Source organism: Polypterus senegalus, chromosome 12 (assembly GCF_016835505.1).
Source record: "Polypterus senegalus isolate Bchr_013 chromosome 12, ASM1683550v1, whole genome shotgun sequence".
In the NCBI taxonomy this organism is placed as follows: domain Eukaryota; kingdom Metazoa; phylum Chordata; class Cladistia; order Polypteriformes; family Polypteridae; genus Polypterus; species Polypterus senegalus.
In genome coordinates this window covers 79,979,800-80,003,981 of record NC_053165.1, presented here as the reverse complement: position 1 = coordinate 80,003,981, position 24,182 = coordinate 79,979,800, and the positions used below count along the sequence as shown (strand labels likewise).

Below are 24,182 nucleotides of genomic sequence, written 5' to 3'. Positions count from 1 at the left end.
GCAGGGAGGACCGAAGACTTCTTTGTGCCCTTTAACCCGGAAGTTCGTTAAAGGAAGAGCAACGGGCTTCCGGGGTGAAAAGAAAGGACTTGTACCTGACCCGGAAGGGATTGAGAGTCACATGGACTGGGGATTGGAAGACTTCCGGGTCAGGAAATATTAAAGGACTATGGGAGCTCCCAGACGGCGAGCTGAGCTGGGTGGAAGGGTGGCAACGCGTCTGGGAGTCGGAGGAATTGTTTATTGTAGTTATTGTGTTTATTATATGAGTATTGTGGTGGAGAGTGTGCTTTGTGCACTGTGGCGATTAAATAAAGTCGAATCTTGGGTGTCTGGAGTTGTGGACAGGGGTTCAAGGGAGCGAGAGCGCCCCCTATCTGTCACAATAGATAGATAGATAGATAGATAGATAGATAGATAGATAGATAGATGGTTAGATAGTCCTTTATTGATCCATAGGGGAATCCACTTGTACTAGCAGCATACATTACTTATAAGCCACGCTGCAAAACAATTTAAAATGTTCAAACTAATACATAAGTGTGTGACTGCGACCTTTATCATAATGTGGTAATAATAATAATTCAAAATAATAAAAAGAAGCACTGTCTGTGAGCCTGGCACCTGTCAGAAAGGTCAAAAAAATCCACTGGGATTCCATGTTGTCTAACAAGAAAATGTGAAGCCTTCCAAGAGGTGAAGACATTTTCTACAGTTGGCGCTCTAACGCCTCAAGTCACTGCTTGCCAAGTCAGCAGCACCGAGCAAAAGACATGAAGCTTGCCAGCCTAATAAACTCAGATCAGAGTTGCCAGTTTTCAACAATGACGCTGATGTTTGCAGTAATTAGGCAATGCAAACAGGGGGCACACCTTGACTACCAGGGCCACTGCTATCGCATCACAAATCTCCATATTCCACCTCTGCCCCTAGGATGCCAATTCATAGGTCTGTGAACCCTTTGACACTTACTGATGGCAGCCCCACATTAAGTCTAAGGCAAGCCCCTTTTAAAGTAGATGAAGGTGCTGAGTGTCAACAACCAACCATCAGCAAGAGCGGATTAAAAGTCGGGTAGCCTGACCAGCACTTAGTGATCTGGCATCATCTTTTCAAAAATGGCACATGAATGACTGAAAGAACATCAGAATGGGATGATTGTGATTGGGCACTTGAGGTGATTTAGCACACATCGCCTGACACATTATCAGTGATGTCACCAGGGGTCATCAGGTGTTTACATTTTTCATTTACATATCATTGTAATGTTTTGGTTGAAGGCTCCACCCCACTTATGAATATTGATGAGTTACTACAGAATGACAAAAAGCATTGAAATTCAGTCATCCTTTGGTATCCATGAGGGAACTGAAAACATTTGGATGCTCAAGTCCCTATATTATGGTCAGCAGCATTTAGTGTTTGGTCGTTCTGTCAACCTGCGCACGTGCTCTCATACACTTTAAATCAGGTCTACATTACTTCTAACAGCATTAGCCACACTGACACTTTCATCAATTTCAGCTTCTTCCTGCCTTATTGTGCAAATTGTTCTAAGGACCTTATGGCCCACTTCGGCAGGGGACGTGTCACTTTTCAAAAGATTTTTTTTTTCTTATGCAGAGAGTTGGCACTTTGTGCTTGCACTCATTAAATCCCTGCGTGCCGATTGGATGGTTTAGTGACATCCTCAGACTGGCCCTGCCACAGTTGCTCGTGGCCTAGGGCGGAGCACCAAGTAGACAATCAAACTTGACTATAGAGGAAGTTGAGTTTGGCAGCGTGCACTAATACAGTGCGTTGTCACACCCACCACACGACGAACCACACCTCAGGACCCCAAATTAGGGCCCAAGCTAATGAGTGACACCACACTGGAGGGTTATGTAGGAGAAACAGTGGAAGGATCATCACGGAGCCTCGAGGGGCGAGAGTGGAGGGACGGCATATCCTCCTGACCACAACTATAAGCTGGTGTCCCACAGGGTCAGCCTACACGTCACTTCACTCATGTTGATTCAGCGTAGTGCTTGACATGCAGCAAATTCAGGTTTTTCTCTATCAGAAGTTTCTGGATCCCCCTCAAGTATTTGTGTTCTCCTGTTGGTTAAATCTGCAGATGTGGAACCTGTAAATATGAAGGGTCGACTGTATTTAATTTTTCTTTTTGCAGCATGATCTTATTTTATCCACTAGATGGCAGCAGAATATTGCACTGGGTGTTATTCAAGCTTAACACAGTACATGCGAGCAATGCAGCTTAACCCAACACAGAGGTACTCGGGCTTAACCATTTTTACTGAGAATTTCAAGCCTAAGAGACACTCAGGTTAATAACAAGGAGATTGAAACCAACAGACTGAGCACATTATTATCACCTGGGCGAAATGACGGAGAACTTTATGGTAAATGGGGCAAAATGAGCAGTCACTTCATGGTCAAGGGAGTCCAATAACCTGGTATGTAGATGTCGATGAATTACGATGAACGAGGCTCAATGAACACCAACATTGGGAGCCCAATAATCAGGCATTTGATAGTCAATGATTCCCAGAGATTGGTGCGTCAATGAAGATCAATGATAGGACACTTCACTGTCTAGAATATTACTTCACCAATGTTATGCTTAGTTGGTATTTCGTTTTGGATTATTGCATAATTATTATATTTGGAACTGTGACAACGCTTTGTTAATTTTTTGATGGCCATGATTTTCAAGATTGTCAAGCGAGTTGTTGTCACCTCATAGTTTGTTAACATCACTGAACTGACACTATAAAAGATGGTGGAATGCACTGTCCAGTGTCCACTCAGTGGACTGAAGAAACATCAAAAAGCCCGCTTGAAAAACCAAAGTTCTGTCAAGAGACCTTCTGCCTAGTTAGTTAGAAGACCTCCTGTTCTGATTTCTAGATGTTTGACTTCATGTCATGATGACTGGTATTCTTACTTAAGGTTCTGACCTTCGACTTCCTTCCGGCTTTGTTTTCACCTTGCCCTTAAATGTTAATTTCCTGGTCCTAATCCATCCTTTCCAGAAGAAACGTACTGCAACTGCAGTGACTGGAGACTGCAAGGGCACTGTGGCCAAATAACTGGATGTTTGTTGAAGAACACTCAAAGACCACACACTTTATGGTCAACGGGGCCTAATAACGGTCAGCAAAACCAATCGTTGGGCGCCTCATGATAAACAGAGCCCAATGATCAGACAGTTAACTGTCGACATATTATGATAAAGGGGCGCAACGACCAGGCCCTTTATTATGAGTTGAGTCCAATGATCCTTACGATTTATGAAACCCAAGAATGGTTAACGGAGCCCAGTGATTGGAGGGTTTATGATCGATGGAGCCATTTAATGGTCAATTAAGCCCAACGTTAGGAATCTTGCGATCAACGGTCAGGCACTTTATGATGAGTTAAGTCCAAAGATCTTTATAGCCCATGACACCCAATAACTTATAAAGTTATAAAGTATTTTATGGTCAACGGGGAGCAATAACATGGCATTTAATGGAGGATGAAACCTGATGATTGGGTATTTAATGATAAAAAAGGCCCAATAATCACACAGTTAATGGTCTCTGGGTCTCGTATTTTAAGATAAATAGGACCTAAGACTATATGGTCAAGAGGGCCCAGTAAGGTGGCATTTAAAGGCAGGTGAAATCATTGATTGGGTGCCTCATGATAAACAGAGCCCAATGATCAGATAGTTTATAGCCAGTGAAGCTCAACGCTGACATATTTTATGACAAATGGGGTCCGAGGAACAGGCACTTTATGATATGTTGATTCCAATAACCTTTATGGCCTTTGAAACCCAATAATCAGGTCCTTAATGGGTAAATGGGCCAACTGACTGGAGACTTTATGATCAGTAGAGCCCAGTAATCAGGCAATCAATGGTCAATGAAGCCCAGTGTCGGGATTCTTAGTATTAATGGAGTCTGATGACCAGACCACTAGTGGTCAGCCAAGCCCGATGAGGGTATACTTTACGATAAAAGGAGGCCCAATGACCATGCACTTTGATGGGTTCTCCAGATTTCCTTCCATATCCAAAAGTTGTTTGTGTTAGTTTAAATGGTGACCCTAAATTGTCTCATTGTCTATGGCCATCCCTTTAACGGTTGGTTCCTGCCCCGCACTGCAGTCATAGACATGGGACCTCAAAGGCTGAACTGTATGCAGCAGCAGATGGACAGATGAATCATGAAGTAATTATTAGGGCTGGGTTAAACATATAGGCAATTGGGCGAGTGCCCAGGGGGTGCCAGGACTTGGTGGGTTTGGGGGGGGGGCATGTTTAAAAAAAAAAACAACCTAAACACAAAATGCCAGAGTAAAGCTCCACAGGCATCTCATTGGCTGCGTCTGAATTCTTATAAAATCCAAATGTGATCCTTTGAAGGAAAGTTAACCTGAGCTGCAGTCTTCCATTTTTCTAAACAATTATGATTGACCATAAAGATCCAGAGAGCAACTCAATTCTACAGACCTTCATTTGGAATTTAGGAAAATGCACACACGGTCATGGGTGTCCATCTTTTGGACATTTGACTCTAATGCCGGCTTATACGTCACACGCAGCTTGTCTGCCTGTGTGGGTGTGAATGGGGGGCACCAGACTCCAGCCCTGTATATTCAAGCAACACAGCATGTTGTAAAAATCTAAAGACCCCCAATACCGGATGACAGTGAATGACAGGGACATTCAAATTCTGGTTGACGTGAACTTTGGACAGAGTGGCCTTCACAAAATATAAGCCAGTTGGGTTGCCCCATGCCACTGTGGGTTCAGCAGTATTTACTGAATGACTAGAATGGCTCATGGGATAGGGGCTGGGAGACCCGACACTACACTGGCACAACCCGACCATATGCTATCCTCACTAAATCGATGGACACTAATGGATTTATGACTGCCAAAAGGTGCCATCCTTAGACCGGTGACTCACATGACCTAGATTCTCCCAGAGCGTCTGATGAGGAGTGCCATTGCCAGCTTTGAGCCGCTATCGACGGAGTGGGCAGCGGTCAACAGGGTGCCCTCTCTCTCTCTCTCCATTCCATGGCCAGTGGGCTCACACATTAAATTTGAATTCTGAAGTAAACAGACATCACAGAACACAATCAAAAACATAGAGAGAGAGATAATTGGGGGGGCAAGGAAGGACCCAAGCCTGGGCAGAGTAGCACTTTGCAGCCAATGAGGAATTACCGACATACCTCTGGGGTGCCAGATCATCTAATGTAGAACCCACATGGACACGGGAAGAATGTGCAAAGTCCACTCAGAGAAATCACTGAACACGGGAGGCCGGACACAAGTGTGCAGCAGCTGTGCCTACCACTGTGCCACCCAACTCAGTTTAAGCTTCTATTCATTTTAACTTCTCAGACGCCACTGTCTGGTTATTGATCAAGGAATCTACCTCCTGTATGGGAATCTGTTATGCCATCCTCTTCACAGCTACGTGCTTGTTAGATGCCTGCCACGGAAATGTGCCAGCTGTGGCTGCCACGCTGGTTGGAGACAGCTATGGAAAACTGTTACAATTACTGAACAACTAGCCATCTGCAGACATACAAAAGGTTAAGGGGCATCAACATAAACCAGTCCAACTGTAATAAAAGGGGCTGCAAGTTTCTGCCTATGCCACCTTGTTAGGAAAAGCTGCTGGATTTTATTCACCCACCTTCATGCCAAGAGTCTATCTGAAGTCTCACATCGTGGTCTGCATTTCATTTTTTTTTTTCCTAAGCATACGCCTGTTGAAAAAAAGCTGCTCATGTGGGGTCAAAAAAAAAAAAAAATAATCCACACACACTAAGACCCCCCCACCAGCCAGACCCCCTCACCCACTCCCCTTTAATTAACCGCCCCGATAGAAAATGCCACACAACTTACCGTGATGGTTGGGATGGCAGTGACCAGGGAGTAGACCAGGACCGGAGGGGCTTTGCTGTTATCTTCAGGCCCGGGGTACGGCTTGGAGAAGGACTTGTCGAAGCAGAAGAAGCCCTGGATGTGAACGGGGAAGGTGTCGGTGTATTCAAAATAGTAAGCCAGGAGAACGGTGCCTGCCATGATGACCAGCTGGAAATAAAACATGGTCCGCTTAGTGCAGCGCCGAGGAATCCAAATCCGAATCCCTTGGTTTCACTCCTACCCCCCTCCCCCTCACCACCTCCACCATCACCACCAAGGAAAGAAAAAGAAAAACACACAAAAAAAAAAGAAGAAGAAAAAGACAAGCCGAAGCGATGAACGGAGGAGAAGACGAAGAGAGCGGCGAAAAAACACAAAGAGCCGCCGCAAAGGGATGCTGCGAGGTGGAAAATGCAGCGGCGGATGCCAACACTCAGGCAGTGTTGCCGCGAGAGCGGGCGGGCGCGCGCTGGCGCGTACACGTGTCCCAAGAGCACAGAGTGTGTGTGTGTGTGTGTGTGTGTGCGCGCGCATTAAGTGCATGGAACGCCTGCCTCCCAGTTTTGCATTCACACGCTTCACGGCTCTCTGAAGTGATGGACGCACTCTGCGCTGCTGGGGATGGGGGCTGTTTATCCCATTCTGCCCTCCACCTCCAAAAGAAGCCGCCAGCGCCTCCAGCGAAAGGGTATTATCAACTCTTTGTGGGGCGTTTGCGGGGGTGTATTAGAACTATAAATGGGCAGGCGTAGGAGGGACTTTTATTAAAAAACCAAACACCCAGAAAGGCTACGGACGAGCAGCTCTTAACACAAAAGCCGTTTCTGTGGCCGTTGGGATGGTAGGGGGTGATGAGTGGCTGGTGGGACTCAATGAACTAATTACCTCTGGGATGAGGAAGATGGCGGTCTCAAATACACACGAGTGGTACGAGACCATTTACTGTCTAGAAGAGCAAAACTGTGAATGTCTGGGGCTGCACAAACACAACAAAGAAAATGGATCTGACCCTAGAAATAGTCTGAAGGCCAGCAGACGAAAAAATGTGTCTTTATACCCCCTTTCTGTGCCACTGCTGACTGGTGTGCCAAGGCTGAACTGAAAGGACCAGTGCTGTCTAATGTGGGCACAAATTGATAGGCAGATCAACATACAATAAAATAGATAGATAGATAGATAAGATATGAAAGGCACTATATAATACATAGACATATGAAAGGCACTATATAATGATAGACAGATAAGATATGAAAGGCACTATATAATACATAGACATATGAAAGGCACTATATAATGATAGATAGATAAGATATGAAAGGCACTATATAATACATAGACATATGAAAGGCACTATATAATGATAGATAGATAAGATATGAAAGGCACTATATAATAGATACAGTAGATAGATAGATACTATATAATAGATGGATACAATACATTGATAGGTAGACAGCAATGTCATCAGTGTTCAATTAACTCCCTCAGTGTTAAATAGTCTGTAGAAGTGTAAATATGAAACAACACATAAACACAAAGTTTTAACAGTGGTGGTTTTGCTATGACTTGTAGATAGATATGAAAGGCGCAATATAATTGATTTTAAAGGCAATATATGATATAAATTGATAGCTATAGAAAACACAACAAGTAGACACATATAGGTATGAAAAGCACGGTATGATAATTTATCACTGTGCTCTCTCACACATACACATATTCGTTAAGTTTCCAGTCAACCTAATAAGTCATAAATTTGGGTGGAAAATCAAAGTATACAGAGATAAACCAGTGCAGATACGGGGAGCACATGCAAGCTACACACAGGTAGCACCCTGGCTGGCATTTGAACCTGGTCTCCTGCAGCTCTGGGCCAACAGGTTCCCTTATAATTCCTACATGGGATGTGTTTCCAGACATTACAAGGGGCACAGAGGACTGGCAGAGACTGAAAAAAAAAAAGTCAGAGGGCATAGGAGTGGCCATTGAAATATATATTAGATAACAACAACAACATTTATTTATACTGTATAGCACATTTTCATACAGACAGTAGCTCAAAGTGCTTTACATAATAAAGAATAGAAAAATAAAAGACACAATAAGAAAATAAAATAAGTCAACATTAATTAACATAGAATAAGAGCAAGGTTCAATGGCCAGGGGGGACAGATAGATGTGAAAGGTGCTATATGATAGCTAGATGGATGCAAGGCACTATATAACAGATAGATAGATAGATAAAGGCACTATAATATAAAGTATTTGGTGTAGTACTAAAATGTAGATAGATTATCCTACATAATGCCTTTCTCGTTAGACAGAGAGACAGACATGACAGCTCATTAGAATCCTAAGCACAGGGAGGACCACTTTGTTTGCCTCCCATAATTTCATACAGACACACACCTGCACAGTTAGTGTCCACGAGAGGCCTGACAAAGCCAGCTGACCAGGATGTCCTTTACCCGACGGCGGACCCTCTGCGCCGCGCTGGCCTGCTCGGTCGTCGCCATTGATGGAGCTGATGTAAGCTGAGGGCTTTCAGCTGGGCTCCTGTCACAATGAGTGCAGTCAAAAGCAGCGGATTTCACGACGTGAAGGATATAATTAAAGTGTCAGCGGCTGAGGGGAGCTTCTGTGCTGCTCAGCTCTAGCTGTGCTCTCTGTGTTGGAGATGCAAGAAAATGCCTGTTGTGAAGCTTCCACCTCCATTATGATGACCATGATTACAGGCAGCAAGAAATTACAATCAATCATTTAATCAATCAATAAGTCAGTTGCTCAATCACACACATACTGTATGTTGATCACATCTACTGAGTGCTGTAATCTCTCAAACACCCCAACTGTAATGACCCCAGTGACGGCCCACCTTACTGATGTATTATCAGTCAAATATCCAATGGAAAGCCTGGCGATTGTCACGACTTCACATTTGCCACCCGTCAACTGATGTATCAATCAACAAGGTACGAAGCAATGGAAGAAATGCAAAAGGAGGTCACGCAAAGCAGCACAACATCGTAACTGGCAAACCAGAACAGATTATAGCCAATAATCCATCAAACTTCCAGAGTTCTGGTACCTTCACTTTAAAACGTCTCCAAACATTTGACACAAAGAGAACAACCCTTCTTGAATCAATGAGAGACGGACTCCAATCGTCCATCCATCTTCCTAACGGCTGTCATGGGCCAGCATCAGACACGAGACAGGAACACCACCTGGGCAGCAGGGTGCAGACAGACACACACCCATCGGTTTAGCGTTTGGCCTTTCATGGCCTGCGTGGCTGTGGGATGAAACCCACGTGAACAAAGGGAGAACATCCAAACTCCACACTGCGTCACACTGGGCTTTACATAAGAATGAACCATCAGACAGCAAGGTGGGCTCAGACAAAGAAGGGGGTGTTCAGCTAATCACTCAATCCATCAATCAGTACTTTATATAGCAGCTTTTCCCCAGAGTGGTCCGTCAGAGGGCGCAGGGAAACTTAATATAACCAGACTGACGGATAAAACAGTGACTGAAGGTGATGTCCGTGCGATGGGCACTCGAGTGTCAGGGTGTGTCACCTGCTGTCACCAATTCTGACTGTCAGTCAGTATCTGTCTTATGAACTACATAAGCACAAAAGTCCCAGTAATGACTCAGAATGCCCACTGGAGGGGGAAAACCCAGCTAGTCACAAAAAGACCAACACTCTGCAAACAGTGAAGTGCCAAAGAACACACAAGACACAGCAGGGGTCACCTGAAAATTCAAAGGCAACCCAGAGGCAAACAATGTCCAGATATACGAAAAACAGACGAAAAGGGGTCCAAAATCCAACAATACACTAAAAGCACTAAGTATCACCAGAGAAACTCACCAATACCAGCACATTCAATGAACCGCAAGGGACTGTGAGTTGCCACCATGGTTTAAAAAAAAACAAACAAAAAAAAAAACACAGAACATGGAGGTCAAAAATCACAAGTAACACCCGCCAACTCTGAACTGTAAGGGACTGTGGGATGTCCCTGCCTTTATAGGGCTGAGGGCGGTCCCTTGTGATGACAAGCAGGTGGCCCCGCCTCTTGAGGAACCACCCACAAAACAGAGTGCAATGAAAACGATTACTTGATACTTAGAAATTAAATGATCAACAATGTTACCATGAAATATTAGCAGGAAAAAAACATGAGAGAGACCCCAGTCAGACACCCCACCCAACAAGTCACAAACACTGGCACATAATCAATCAGAAGTTTGGGTGTGCGATCAGTTGTCACAAATGTACTGTCAGTAAATCAATCAATCAATCAATACATGGAGCAAGGGGTCCCAACAGTTGCACATAATCAATCAGGGGGCTGAGCAGAGAATCTCTACTACTAATCAATCAATCAATACGTGGAGCAACGAGTCCCACCAGTGTCACAGAATCAGATGTCTGGGTGTGCTATCACTTGTTAATCAATCGCTCGAGGCACATAATCAATCCATTGTCTGGGGGTGTTATCTATCGTCATAAATTTTCATTTACTGTCAATCAATCAATACACGGAGCAACGAGTCCCACCAGTGGTGCATAACAAAAGAACTGAGCAGAGAATCTCTTCTTTTATTCAATCAATCAATCAATCAATCAATCCATGGAGCAACGAGTCACAGCAGTGGCACAGAGCAAATCAAAGATGGCACGTTTTCAATTCCAGTCCAAAATGCTGGTATCGTACAGTTTTGAAGTTTGTTTTATTTTTTTTGGTACTTTTCCAGTAGCGGCAAAGCTGGCAGCCATCCGGCTTGGTAGTGTGTCTACTATAATCTAACCCGTGGTCATTTAAAATGGAGTTCATTGGATGACTGAGTGACTAGATTGGGGGGCGATTACTTTTTCCACACGGGTGATCTAGGCCCTGATGAAAATTTTTTCCTTCAATGAATCAATTTTTTGTATGACACTAACTTTGTTTGGAGGTCCTAAACAATGATGTGTCATGAATACACCAGGAAGGGGGCAAATCATTTTTCACGGCACCGTGCTCTCCCCTTCAATCCAATTGCCACACCTTTCACAATTGCCCATCAATGCCAACTTACAAAACACATCTGGATATAAAACAAGGCGCTCAAGTCCAAGAAGATGTCTACTTGTCCTGTTCTGCATGAGATGAACGACTGCTCCCCTTACCCTCCTGTGCCACCTCAGGCTTTTGCCTCTGCCATCTTGCATGTCTTCCTACTGCCTTTTGAGCTACTGAAGCCCACCACCACCCCACTGGCATCTGTGTTATTTTGTCCTCAACTGCCCCCTTCCACCAACTTTGAGACATATTGGCGGCAAACACCCATGCCCCTAGGCTCTCGCTGCCATCTGCAGAACATTTCCTGCATGTATGTTTCACGGGCATTGCCTGACAGAAAGGATTTTTTTTCTTCTTTTATTTTTAGCCGAGGGCTAAGCGAGCATCAAAGACGAGGAGGATGTGCTTGAGTGTCTTACCCACTTGACTGGCATCGCTCCTGAAGATCCTGCAACACAATCGATCCGCCTCTGTTTCAGTATAGTGCCACTCGCTGGGGCTGGGACACACTTTAGGGGGGAGGATGAGTATGGGCTGAAGCCTAAAGGGGGGTGGGCATCAAAGGGCTGCACTCATGATGCACTTGAGGTGGTCTGACACGAAATATGCAAAAGCCTTCCCTTACAGCTGCTGCATATGCCGGGGAATGGGGGGGCGCTTACCATAGCAACAGGAAAATGCAGGTTTTAAAATTTTTCTGAGGCTTTTTCAGCCAAATGCATTTGCCACCTAATTGCTAGGAAAACACGTACACAAGCACACACACACACGCTAGTGAGGCTCCACTGAGTGCCATGAATATTTTAAATCAAGTATGTGTTTTTGAGGGCTAGTCGGGAAAGATGGAGGCGTTCTAGGACGGTTTATTTTTATCGATCCCCTCTCACAGCTAAATATCAGAACCTAGTGGAAATAGAAAGATTTGGACAGATAACAATACAACTGGTTGGCACCACTGCCAAACCTGCCTTCTGGTATCTCGCCCTTAGTGGCTCACTAGGCTCTCCTAGGTGGTAGTTGCCAGCATTTCTCCTGACCTCACTTTCTCCATCATCCCAAGAAGTGAGCATTCTTACCTCAGGGGTTGCCCCCAATGTGGCTTTCCACTGGCAGCCTCAGCCTGGTAGGCTCCTTTCTTCATGCCACTGTCACACATGAGCGTGCTTAGGGGACACCTTTCAAGTAAGATGGGGCGCCATCGCTAACTTCCACGGCACAACTACAGGAAGAGGCCTGACCACGCCCCCCCAAGCGCCTCAGGAGCCCCGCCCCTATATATATTCTGTCCTGACACCAGAAATGAGTGCTCACTTTAGGACCGGACTGGCAAGAGAGGCAGAGCTCCTGTACTCCATGCAAGTCTTTTGTTTGTTTCATTCACAGAATTGGCCATTTTCTTTCTTTTTGGGGTTTACTGAGGTGGCACCCCAATCATGATCGGAGGTCTGACCAGTTTGTGGCACCCTTAATACAGATAGCCCGGTAAAGGAGAAGGGCTAAGGGCAGATAACAGGTGGGAGTGCAGAAAGCCTACCAACAAAACTCATTTTATATAGCACCTTTAACCTCACATGGTGCCACAAGTTACATTACAAATCAAAATAACTGAGCTGTTATTGTGCTGCTAATAGAAGCACGCGCAGCCCCACAAATTAGGACCCTCAGTAACTAGTTGCAGTACCCGTCTAAAACGGGCTGACATCTAAGTAATCAAAAGGAGACCTCAGTGTACTCAGCATTAACATATCCAGTGCTCCATCTATTGGAATATATTTTGTAATGCATATAGTGATACAATGCATTGCGTTTTTCATTCCAACAGATGGTACATCACAAACATTTGCACTGCTTTTACAAATCCCATACCGAATGACATCTAACAGAGACAGAGCAACTAGACAGACACACTCATAGATACTTGTCCTATTATTAAGGTGGGCACAATGCCCCCTGTTGGTCCTTGACACGATGAGAACAGCTGATGTTACGAGTCCTGAAGCTGCTCATTTTTCCAAATCTGGACCATTACAGCCACTGGGGCAGGCAGTGTGGGCTTCCTCTGCCACTTTTTACCACCCACACCCACTACTAAATGTTAAAAAATCTGAAAGTGTGGTCCGCTGTTGCACCCCCCCTGCCCAAGTGTCCTTCATTCCTTCCTATTCTTAAATCTGAACAGGCAAGTTCCTGGCCACTCATTAAGTAATGCTTTATTTTATATAGTGCCTTTCACTTACAGCAGATGACAATTCAGATACCGGGAAGGCCAAACTGATAAGGGGGAAGAACGGTTGGCATCCACCTTCATGCCTCTTGTGAAATCATGCATGGCGCCACACTCACTCTCTCTGGCACAGTAAATCTGTGGCTGTTTTCTTATTAAGGACTGGCATGCCTGCTGACGCAAACAAAAAACTTGTCTGCAGAAGGTGCAAGGAACCCCCATTCAGCCCCACTAAATGAAAGCACGCGGCAGCAGTGGATGGCATAGAGACGCAGTGGTTAGCCCTGCAGCATCAGAGATCCACTGTCCCAAGTTTACAATCCTGCATGGGCTTTGCATGTTCCTCAAAAGTTCTTCTCCCTCATTGCCAACAACATGTGTATGTTTGATTGGGCTCTGCAGTGGACCTGGCACCCAATGCCCAGACTGGATCAAGCAGGCCATCTTATCTAGCAGCACTTTCGAATGCCACCCTGAGCGCCACATACCGTGGGATATGTTCAGCAGGTAAGGTGCATTATACAATTATGCCAGCCTTCGTACACACCACTGTCTAGCTACCAAAAAGTGGCAGAGAAGGGCAGGCTGTGTGGCATAGTGGGTAAGGCTTTGGAGGCTGTGGGTTTAGGACTGAGCAAGTCACTTCACCCGCCTGTGCTCCTGACAGAAAGCTCAAATGTCATAAGTCCCCTGGGACAAAGGCTCCACTCAAATAAGAAAATGTAAAGGGGTTCAAAGGTGGGCAGAGGGTGCAGTCCCGTCTGCAGAAAGAACACAGAAGGGCGGGCAAAAGGTGACTGGCATGCCTTTTCTGTTTAATTTCAGAGCCCAAACATGCACATCACAATGAAAGTTCGGTTTATGCCTAAGAGAGTCTGCCCTCCTCAGCCCCCCTAATGCCACTGCTCAGATGGTAGCCATAGCAACGTCTCTCCAAATCTCCACGCTCCTCTGCTCTGCGCACGCATGGATGGATGGAGGTTGTACTCACTGGCTCTTTTTGTAAAGATGCCTCTGTGGATGCCCACACTGAGCAAATCCTCTACTTGCATAAAATACAACCCCTCCGTCCGCTATGGAAAGGTCTCCCCCTTCAAACACAGGAGCACTAAGACCTGCATGGCAGGCAACATGAGCTTCTGAACCCCCCCTTGGGGCAGAACGTCTCCTTGTGACATTTACATTTGTGTCTCCCCCCCCATCTGTAGTAGCTCTGGAGGACCTCAACCTTTTAGTTTTGCACTTCATTTGTTCCAAAAAACCTTGTCCTGCAGAACACTTCACGCTCGCGTCTATCCCCAAATTCTGCTGCTAGACTCCCGCAATGTGTCCCCCTACATCATCCCCGTAGGACCACCTAAGAGCTTCAAACAGCTCCTTTACTGTGACATCAAACCCTCGCCTCACTATGCAGGCACTATATACTATAAAGGAGGATGTGGAGGGCCAGACATCCCGGCTGGGTTGATTGCTGGCACCTTTCCCAGGCGGGAGGCCATAATGGAAGGACAGAGAAAGATTGCCTGCAGGTGTGCCCCCCAGTACACAGGGTTGCAGCATTCCCCTAGTGTGGCTGCCATTTGGGAAATGGAGTTCTGGAGGACGTCCCTGTTGGAGGACCCGCCCATGGTGCTCCACCTGACCTGGAGGTGCTTCCAGGGTGGCATATGATTACACTTAAAAGCGTAAAAGGAGCTCCTCCACCTAACTCAAGGAGTCAGGAGTGGGGATGGACGGAGCTCGCCTGGAGAAGAGTGGAAGAAAGAAAGAAGGAATGAAAGAAAGAAAGGAATGATCATACTGTTGAAGTGCTATAGTACTTGCAAAGAAGTTTGACAAAGGTCCCCTGACAAATAAATGAACCTTTATTTGTGGTGGCAGTCGTGTCTGGCCCTAGAGGTCACAACCTGTACATACACATACAAACAACTGAATGGATTTAAAAGATAGCCACTTAATGACCTTCAGGGGTCCTAAAAAACAAGGACACTCTTAATTCACCCACCGTCTATAAGCTGTTTCAACGGCAGGGCGCAGCGGATTAACACGTACCCACCCAACGGACTGCGTTCAGCGTGGATGTCACAGAGCTCTAAAAAGTGCCGTCTGCCTAATCGCACAGCTAACTCATCTGTTGAGACCCCCCGAGGGGACGCAGGCAAGCTGGATCAAAGCACCGAGCCGCTCAGCTCCTGTAGGACTTGCATGTCATCCATGGTGCTTCAGTCAGGTAAAACAGCTGCTCAAGAGCCCCGCAAATGTGTAATCTGCTTTTCTTTAGCAGGATCTCATATACGTATGGAAAAAAAAAATAAATCCGGAGTTTTTCTACAGGAGAGAAAAAGTTGAACTACGTTAGCATAAATGTATATTTTATATTGCTTGTTATGGTCCTTCACCTATATAGCTATATACACATATATATCTATATATACACTTGCATGTGAGTACCAAATACCAAAATATATCCATTGTATTATCCTTATATTAATAATAAACTAATGAAACCAGCAGACCTCCAGCTACAAACATTTCTCCATCTTTGCCATTCTTGCATTTGATATCCCACACTTGAAGCTCAGCATATGTCACCTGCTCTTCTTTGTTGTCTTCTTCCTGTTTTGGTTTTCCTCATTACATCATTCACTGCTGCGATTTGCTTGACACTCAGCAGATGTCGCTGCTCTGCTTTCCCTTTCCGCCATGTCACTTCATTTGCCTAGCACTTCTCCATCAGTAGCCCAGGACATTTTGCTCCGTTTGCCGCTAACTCACGGGGAGAACATGCAGAACCTGACTGGGAGTTGGACCCACCACTTTGAGGCTCTGAGACGGCCGTGCTAAGCACTGCAACGCCATTACGCTCATCCTAATGGGAGAGTTCACTTCACAGGCACCTTCCCTGGGGTACGCGATGCATTTCAAGTCAAGCTGGTGTTATTCTACCCCCCCGCCCATTTGCTCAGTGCACTTAAAACCTTGCAGATAATTTTAGGTTCCCAATAATAAAACTTTTATGTTAAACCTGCAAGAAAATGGGCACGAGCCGAGCAGCGGTCTGAAGGTCTCACAGCCTTTTGATATAAACAGCATTCTGAATGGGATGAGGGCCAAGCCGAAGCTTCAGAACTTGAGCACACGGTGGCCTTGAGGGCACAATGGAGCAGCTGCCAGGATGAGTGGGCAGCCAAAGCCCAGGGGGCAAAACCTAAACAAGCTTATCCGACACAAAATGAAAGTCCACCTCTTGGTTGTGAATGCGGAGGATACCAGGAGGGAAAAATGGGGGCCCTCCATGGTCTTGCACTTAACTGCAACACGAAGTCCGCTCCACAGGCGCTAGCAGTCACGGCACTTGATGACTCTTGTGGCCTGGGGTCTCCAACTGCTATTTAAAGATTGTGTGCATGGCTGTGCTGCGTTTCCAAAAGGTGCCATATAAATGGTACGCCTTAACGCGGACTGTGAAAGGCACTATATAAATATTACTGCTAATGTTAAGCCCTTCCTACTGCAGCACTCAGTGCGTCAGGGTATGCTCAGGGCTTCTGTGACCCTGAATTGGATCATGGTGTGCTTTACGAAAGGCACTACATAAACGCTGCTGGTAACGTAAAGGCTTATGGCAGGGTGTGCGTCATGAAAAGCACCACATAAAATGAACGCAAGTCTAAACTACTTTGGATTACTGGGCACTATGACAGGCACCATATAAATATCATGTTTAATGTAAAACACTTCAGGTAAATGTTAACAGTACTATGTATGAAAGGCACTATGTAGCCACAGGGGTGTAAGGCGAGTTCAAGCACAGGTGTGCCGAAAGAAATCTCTCAGTCCAAAAGTTCATTTTAAAATATTTAGTGAAAATTCAAAGCAAACGATCCACACAAGAATAAAGGTTAATACGCACACAGAATAAAAGGCAAAAAATGACACAAAAAAAAAAAATATATCTTCTCTAAACTTGTCGTCTTTTCTTGTAAAACTTTAGTTGTTCTTATACTTAAAGATTCTTTACTGCTCCTTCTGTACGCTTTAAACGTACGGCGCAGCACATACAATTAAGGGCTTTGTCTTCCATGTTACTTGGCACACAAAGCACGCAAGGCTCAGTTTAAAAGCATGTGCCCTCTATGCCTTACTCGTGGCAAGGCTGATCACTAACTGAGAAAGGCTAGAAATAGTTAGAATATACCAACTCAATTCAACTGACGGGGGTTATAGGAACCTCCCATAGTAAATAACTAGCAAATGGCTCTTACACACTATACAGAAATTACTGCTAATGTTAACTCAAATGGGATGGCGAGCATCATAAAGAGCACTACATAAAAAAACGTACTTCAGGCTACTTACTGTGCACTAAATCAATACAATATGAACTGTACTGTGGAGTGGGGCACTGTATAAATATTAATGCTAACGGAAAATACTTTGGCTTTGTGGGCACTGAGAAAGACACTATAGAAATAGTAAACTATTATGGGATGGTGTGCCATGTTCTCCCCGTGTCTGCGTGGGTTTCCTCCCACAGTCCAAAGACATGCAGGTTAGGTGGATTGGCGATTCTAAATTGTCCGTTGTGTGTGCTTGGGGTGTGTGTGTGTGTGTCCTGTGGTGGGATTGGTTCCTGCCTTGCGCCCTGTGTTGGCTGGGATTGGCTCCAGCAGACCCCCCCGTGACCCTGTGTTCGGATTCAACGGGTTGGAAAATGGATGGATGGAAGGGATGGTGTGCGTAAAGAGAAGCACCATATAAAAATTCTTTCTGATGTCAAGGACTTTGGGTTAGTGTGCACCATGAAAGGCATTATATAAATGTTACTGGTCATGTAAAGGCCTGTGGCAGGATGTGCATTATGAAAATCAGAATATAAAAATGAAGAAAGTGCATTGGCGATCCTAAATTGTCCCTAGTGAGTGCTTGGTGTGTGTGCCCAGCGGTGGGCTGGCGCCCTGCCCGGGGTTTGTTCCTGCCTTACGTCCTGTGTTGGCTGGGATTGGCTCCAGCCCCCATCCCCCACCCGTGACCCTGTGTTAGGGTGTAGCTCATTGGATAATGGATGGACGGAAGAAAGAAGGACTCTATATAAACATTATCAGTAATAATGTGTAAAATACTATGGAATATTGTGCACTAAAAAATGCATATACTGTCTATCAATATAAATATTATTGGTAATTTAAAGCACTACCGTAGGGTGAGCATTATGAAAGGCACTGTATACACATTACTAATAACGTAGAACTCTATTCTATGTAGAGTTTGAATGACACTATATACATGATACTCTTAATATAAAGCACTGTGGGATGGTGGGCACTGTGAAAGGCGCTATATAAATGTTATTGGTAAAGGACCAGGGTAGGTTTATATCATGAAAGGCACTATATAAATACTATTGGTAATGTAAAATATCTTGAGAGGGTGCGCACTATGAAAGACACTACATAATGATTATTAGTACTATAAAATACTATTTAATTTAAAATACTATGGGAGGGTTGCACTACATAAATATTGCTGGTAATGTAAAGCACTATGGTAGGGTGTGCTCTAAGAAAGGCACTGTATAAACATTATTTGTAATGTACAATACTATCGCATGGTGTGGAATTTGAATGACACTACATACGACCCTATAAACATTGCTAATGTAAAGTACTTTACGCTAGAATGCACTTTGAAAGGCACTATATACACAGCACATCACGATGGGGTTCACTGTGAATGCCCGAAATGCTTGTGGCAAAAACAAATCAGTCAGGCGGCAGGCACGAGCTGCCTTTGAGTCAACAGCCAGGAACAGAGAGGTCATGAAAGTCAGAGCCATCTTCATTGCGAGGTACCCCCAATAAATATCTGTGACCCTTGCTGGTGTCTTCTGAGGCTTTTATACATCATGGGTGAGGTGACAGAGAAATTGCTAGATTTATAGTTTTTCATTATACAGTGCCTAGAACAAAGTAAAGATCAATACATTTTTGGTTAAATTACACACTTAATTAAAAACCAATGTGCTCACGCTGTAGAGGAGTGGGCAGCCCAAAAGGCGGCTCCAGTCTTCTGACAGCCCAAAGATGAAGCCTACAGCTAAATGTGAGACCAGTTACCACTAGAGGGCACTCATGTCATGTATAAATGCTCTACCAGAAGCCAATTGAATTGAAGGAACCTGGAAATGGTGACAACAGGACAAATCAGCAAGAAGTCCAACGATGAGAAGGGGCAGGAAAAACAAATGAGAGGTCAATGGAGGCTGTCAGGTTTGCAATTTAAGAATAAGAGGAGACATGCGATGTGAAATAGTCCGGGGCCATCTGGGGGGCAGTTAAAGGAGACCTCAGATTTCAGTAGTTAGCTCCTCTGTTGTTCCAGGACAAAATGGCTTTTTTTTCTGTCAAGTGAAGACAAGCCTGGTAATACAATGTGGACAGGAGGCAAGTGGGAGAGAACACCAGGGGTCCAGCGCTTTATTGAGGCGCCATGCCCAGAGGTAAACTTGATGTCTCTTGTGATTACTGAACACACTCTTGTGTCCCGGGGCCTCCAGTTATAGAATAGCCACCTACAGAAAATCTTTATAGAGTGCTATGGAATGGGGGTGTACTTCAAAAGGCGCTATATAAAAGGGTGGGGGCTCAGATAAAGGACTTTGCCCTAATGTGCACTATAAAAGTCCAGTCACTGGATGCTTAAAATTACTGGCTGCAACACAAATAATAATATTTATAACACTCCTTGAACCTTACATTCTTAATCCTTGGCGGTGTATTTCAGTCAGAGTTCCTCCTCTGGTCGGTGTCTGTTTGTTTTTGAGTCTTTTATTTATGTGACTATTACTTTGGTTACTTATTTGATTTATTCCATAACGCCTGTGATGTTTGTGTTTTGTGGGTGGGTCTCCAAGAGGCAGGGCCACCTGCTCATCACCACAAGGGACTGCCCTAAAAAGGCGGGGACATCCCACAGTCCTTTGCAGTTCATTCAAATGTGCCTGGGAGTTGGTGAGTGTTGCTTGTGATTTTTCTGGATTTTTGACCGCCATGTTTTGTTTTTTAAGCATTCAAATTCAGGATTGGGGGCAGATGCCCATATGCTTCCCCCCCCCAAGACTGCGCTTATGATATCGTAAAATTATATTTGAGAAAAAAAAAAAAAAAGTGATGTACTCTATTAACACATGTAATTACATTCATGTTTCACTATTGCTTATAAATGGGAGCAATTGTTAAAAATATTAAAAAACCAAAAACGTGATTTCACTCTCTGATAAAATAGACAGTGGTGGGCTGCACACCTCCATTTGTTCTGCTGACCCCCCTCAATGTATTTAAGAGGCAATTGAAAGCCCATCTGTGAATATCTGTCGAATTTACAGAAGAAATCCTTTGCAGTGTGATCCTTAATATTGTTAGTTACCTTCTTCTTTAAGTTTAATTGCCTTATCGATTGTAACCTATGATTGCAAATGATTAGAGATCAAATCTTTTCACTGGTGACAATCAACTTTTCTTACCTGTCTTATTACACTTGGTGAGCAAAAAAGCCAAGACCAAATGTAACTCAATTCTGTTGAACTTTTTTGTAAGTCGCTTTGGATAAAAGTGTCTGCCAAGTAAATAAATGTTAATGTTTGCGAGTGGGTGGCTCAGTGCAGCCTCCTCGCTTGGTGTCAAGCTGCAATTAAACAAAGGCTAACGGCGCCCTCTAGTGGTTAAAGAAAAGAGTAAAAAGGAGGCTCAAACAGAAGGTCTATGGCTGAAGTTCTTACATTTATGGTGATGTACACCACGCGAGGCACAATGGGCTCCATGACATTTGTTATTCCAGTTGGCACACAGGCTCAGAGCCACACAGTGTCACAAGTGGGACGTGAATTCACAATCTTCTAAAATCTTTATTTTTATACTGCATTGAGGATTTGTTCTGTGTATTGTATTGTATTGTATTGACCCCCCTTTTTCTTTTTGACACCCACTGCACGCCCAACCTACCTGGAAAGGGGTCTCTCTTTGAACTGCCTTTCCCAAGGTTTCTTCCATTTTTTCCCTACAAGGATTTTTTTGGGAGTTTTTTCTTGTCTTCTTAGAGGGCCAAGGCCGAGGGGGGGCTGTCAGGAGGAAGGGTCTGTTAAGCCCATTGCAGCACTTCTTGTGTGATTTTGGGCTACACAAAAAAAATAAATTGTATTGTAATCTTACCAACTACACCAACTTGCATGTCCGATGTGCTAGTTAGAGGCACAGAAATGTTAAAGGGTCCGCCAGGCCAAACTTATTGAGAAAATAAAGGCGGCAAAACGTCGTAAATAACTCAAAACTACAGCCCTTCACCATCTGTACAAGATTCTGACGCGTTTTAGGAGTTGGTCCCGTTCTCAGATGATGAGGTACTGCCATGTCTAGTGGGCAGAACGTGTGCCACAAGGCGTCACATGACTAGCAACGAGCATAGCAACTGTAAACAAAACGTCAGTGCAAGCGCAGCTACAAAATGACATCACCAGACCAACAATAACATCAAGAAATAAGCTGAAAGAAAAACAAACAGAAATGAAACAAATGAATACACAAAAGGGGAATGCGTCAGAAATGGCAGACTCGCTGCTTCCTGAACTCTTTCACTCTTCTGTGCTGTCCTTGCCTGATATTTCACTTCTGCTTTTGTTAACTCTGAATTATCATTTTTAATGTATTTGTGTTATTTCCATTACATTTGTTGAGTTTCGTCTCTTTAAAAGAACTGTCATTTTCTGGGCTTTGTGGGGCGAGCACCAGGAGGCGGAGTCAATCTGACATCACTGATGGCCCCTCCTACTGGCTGCAACTCCTACTGTCAGCCAGGAAGAAAAAACCCGGCGGCAGTGGAGCACAGAGCAGAAAACATTACCTGCCTTCTCCCAGTGTGTGGATTGTAACACCCGGGGAAACAGGACTATCGACCTACTGCATGCAAATGTTAAAGACGCACACAGCGCCACCCCGCAGATCATAACCTGGTTCTGCTTCAGCCTCACTACAAACCAAGAGTGAAGGCGCTACCTACAACCACACGCTCATTCAGAAAGTGGTCCTCTGAGGCAGAGCAGGCTCTGAGAGACTGCACTACTGCACTACTGATTACATCAACTTCTGTATGGACATTGTAGTTCCAGTAAGAACAGTACGCTGCTATGCTAACAACAAGTCATGGATTACAAGTGACATCAAGGGCCTTTTGAACCAGAAGAAAATGGCTTTTAAAGGCGGTGATCAGCATGAGCTCAAGCGCGTGCAGAAGGAACTCCGAGTCCAGTTCAGGGCGGCGAAAGAGCAGTACAGGAGAAAGCTGGAGCAGAAGTTGCAGAACAACAGCATGAAGGAAGTGTGGGATGGGATGAAGATCATCACTGGCTGCAGCTTGAAGCGGGGTGCCACCATCGAGAGAGACGTGGAGAGAGCAAACCAAATGAACAACTTCTTTAACAGGTTTGACCACCTTAACCACTTTCACCTCGGAGTACTGCATCCTCCAACCATCCTTCTGCTGATACCAGCATAGGTAAGACATCCCCACCCACAATTACAGCAGCCCATGTGAGCAGAAAGCTGAGGAGACTTCGTGCCAGCAAAGCAGCGGGTCCAGATGGTTTATCGCCACGACTGCTGAAGGCCTGTGCGTTGGAACTGGGGAGTCCTTTACAGCACATCTTCAACCTAAGCCTGGAACAGGAGAGAGTCCCGAGGCTTTGGAAAACATCTTGTATCACCCCAGTCCCAAAGGTATCACGTCCAAGTGAGCTGAACGACTTCCGGCCTGTCGCTCTGATGTCACATGTACTGAAGACCATGAAGCGGCTGCTGCTTCACCACCTGAGGCCTCAGGTCCGCCACGCCCTCGACCCTCTGCAGTTCGCATACCAGGAGAAGGTGGGAGCGGAGGATCCCATCATCTACATGCTACACCGATCCTTCTCCTACTTGGACAGAGTCAGTGGTGCTGTAAGAATTATGTTTCTGGACTTCTCTAGCGCCTTCAACACCATCCAACCTCTGCTACTTAGAGACAAGCTGACAGAGATGGCAGTAGATTCATACTCGGTGCCATGGATCGTGGACTATCTTACAGGCAGACCTCAGTATGTGCGTCTTGGGAAATGCAGGTCTGACATTGGGGTCAGCAGCACAGGGGCGCCGCAGGGGGCTGGACTTTCATACATACATCGGACTTCCAATACAACTCGGAGTCCTGCCACGTGCAAAAGTTCACTGACGACACTGCTATGGTGGGCGGCATCAGGAGTGGGCAGGAGGAGGAGTACAGGAACCTAATCAAGGACTTTGTTAAATGGTGCGACTCAAACCACCTACAGCTGAACACCAGCAAAACCAAGGAGCTGGTGGTGGATTTTTGGAGGCCCAGGCCCCTCATGGACCCCATGATCATCAGAGATGACTGTGCAGAGGGTGCAGACCTATAAATACCTGGGAGTGCAGCTGGATGATAAACTGGACTGGACTGGCAATACTGATGATCTGTGTAAGAGAGGACAGAGCCGACTATACTTCATTAGAAGGTTGGCGTCCTTCAACATCTGCAATAAGATGCTGCAGATGTTCTACCAGATGGTTGTGGCGAGTGCCCTCTTCTACGCGGTGGTGTGCTGGGGAGGAAGCATAAACAAGGAGGACGTCTCACGCCTAGACAAACTGGTGAGGAAGGCAGGCTCTATTGTAGGCACGGAGCTGGACAGTTTGACATCCGTGGCAGAGCGACGGGCGCTGAGCAGACTACTGTCAGTCATGGAGAATCCACTGAGCAGGATCATCTCCAGACAGAGGAGCAGCTTCAGTGACAGACTGAGGAGACCCCACACTGTGTGACTCTTCAATTCCACCCGGCGAGGGTTAAACGTTAACATTATTCAAAGTTATTGTCTGTTTTTACCTGCATTTTTATT

At 45.2% G+C, this 24,182-nt stretch overlaps 1 protein-coding gene across 7 annotated transcripts in view; it reads right to left on the bottom strand.

The window, feature by feature from the left end:
- The window catches only part of plppr2b (phospholipid phosphatase related 2b), a 74,437-nt gene that overhangs the window by 34,654 nt on the left and 15,601 nt on the right, over positions 1–24,182 (bottom strand). For 5 of the 7 annotated variants that reach the window (XM_039772555.1, XM_039772557.1, XM_039772553.1 and 2 more), the window contains one exon: positions 5,918–6,106. In XM_039772555.1, coding sequence (XP_039628489.1) covers positions 5,918–6,106 — 189 coding nt within the window. Of the gene's footprint in view, positions 1–5,917; positions 6,225–24,182 lie in introns of those variants that run through there. The other 2 variants (XM_039772559.1, XM_039772556.1) reach the window with 2 other exon arrangements.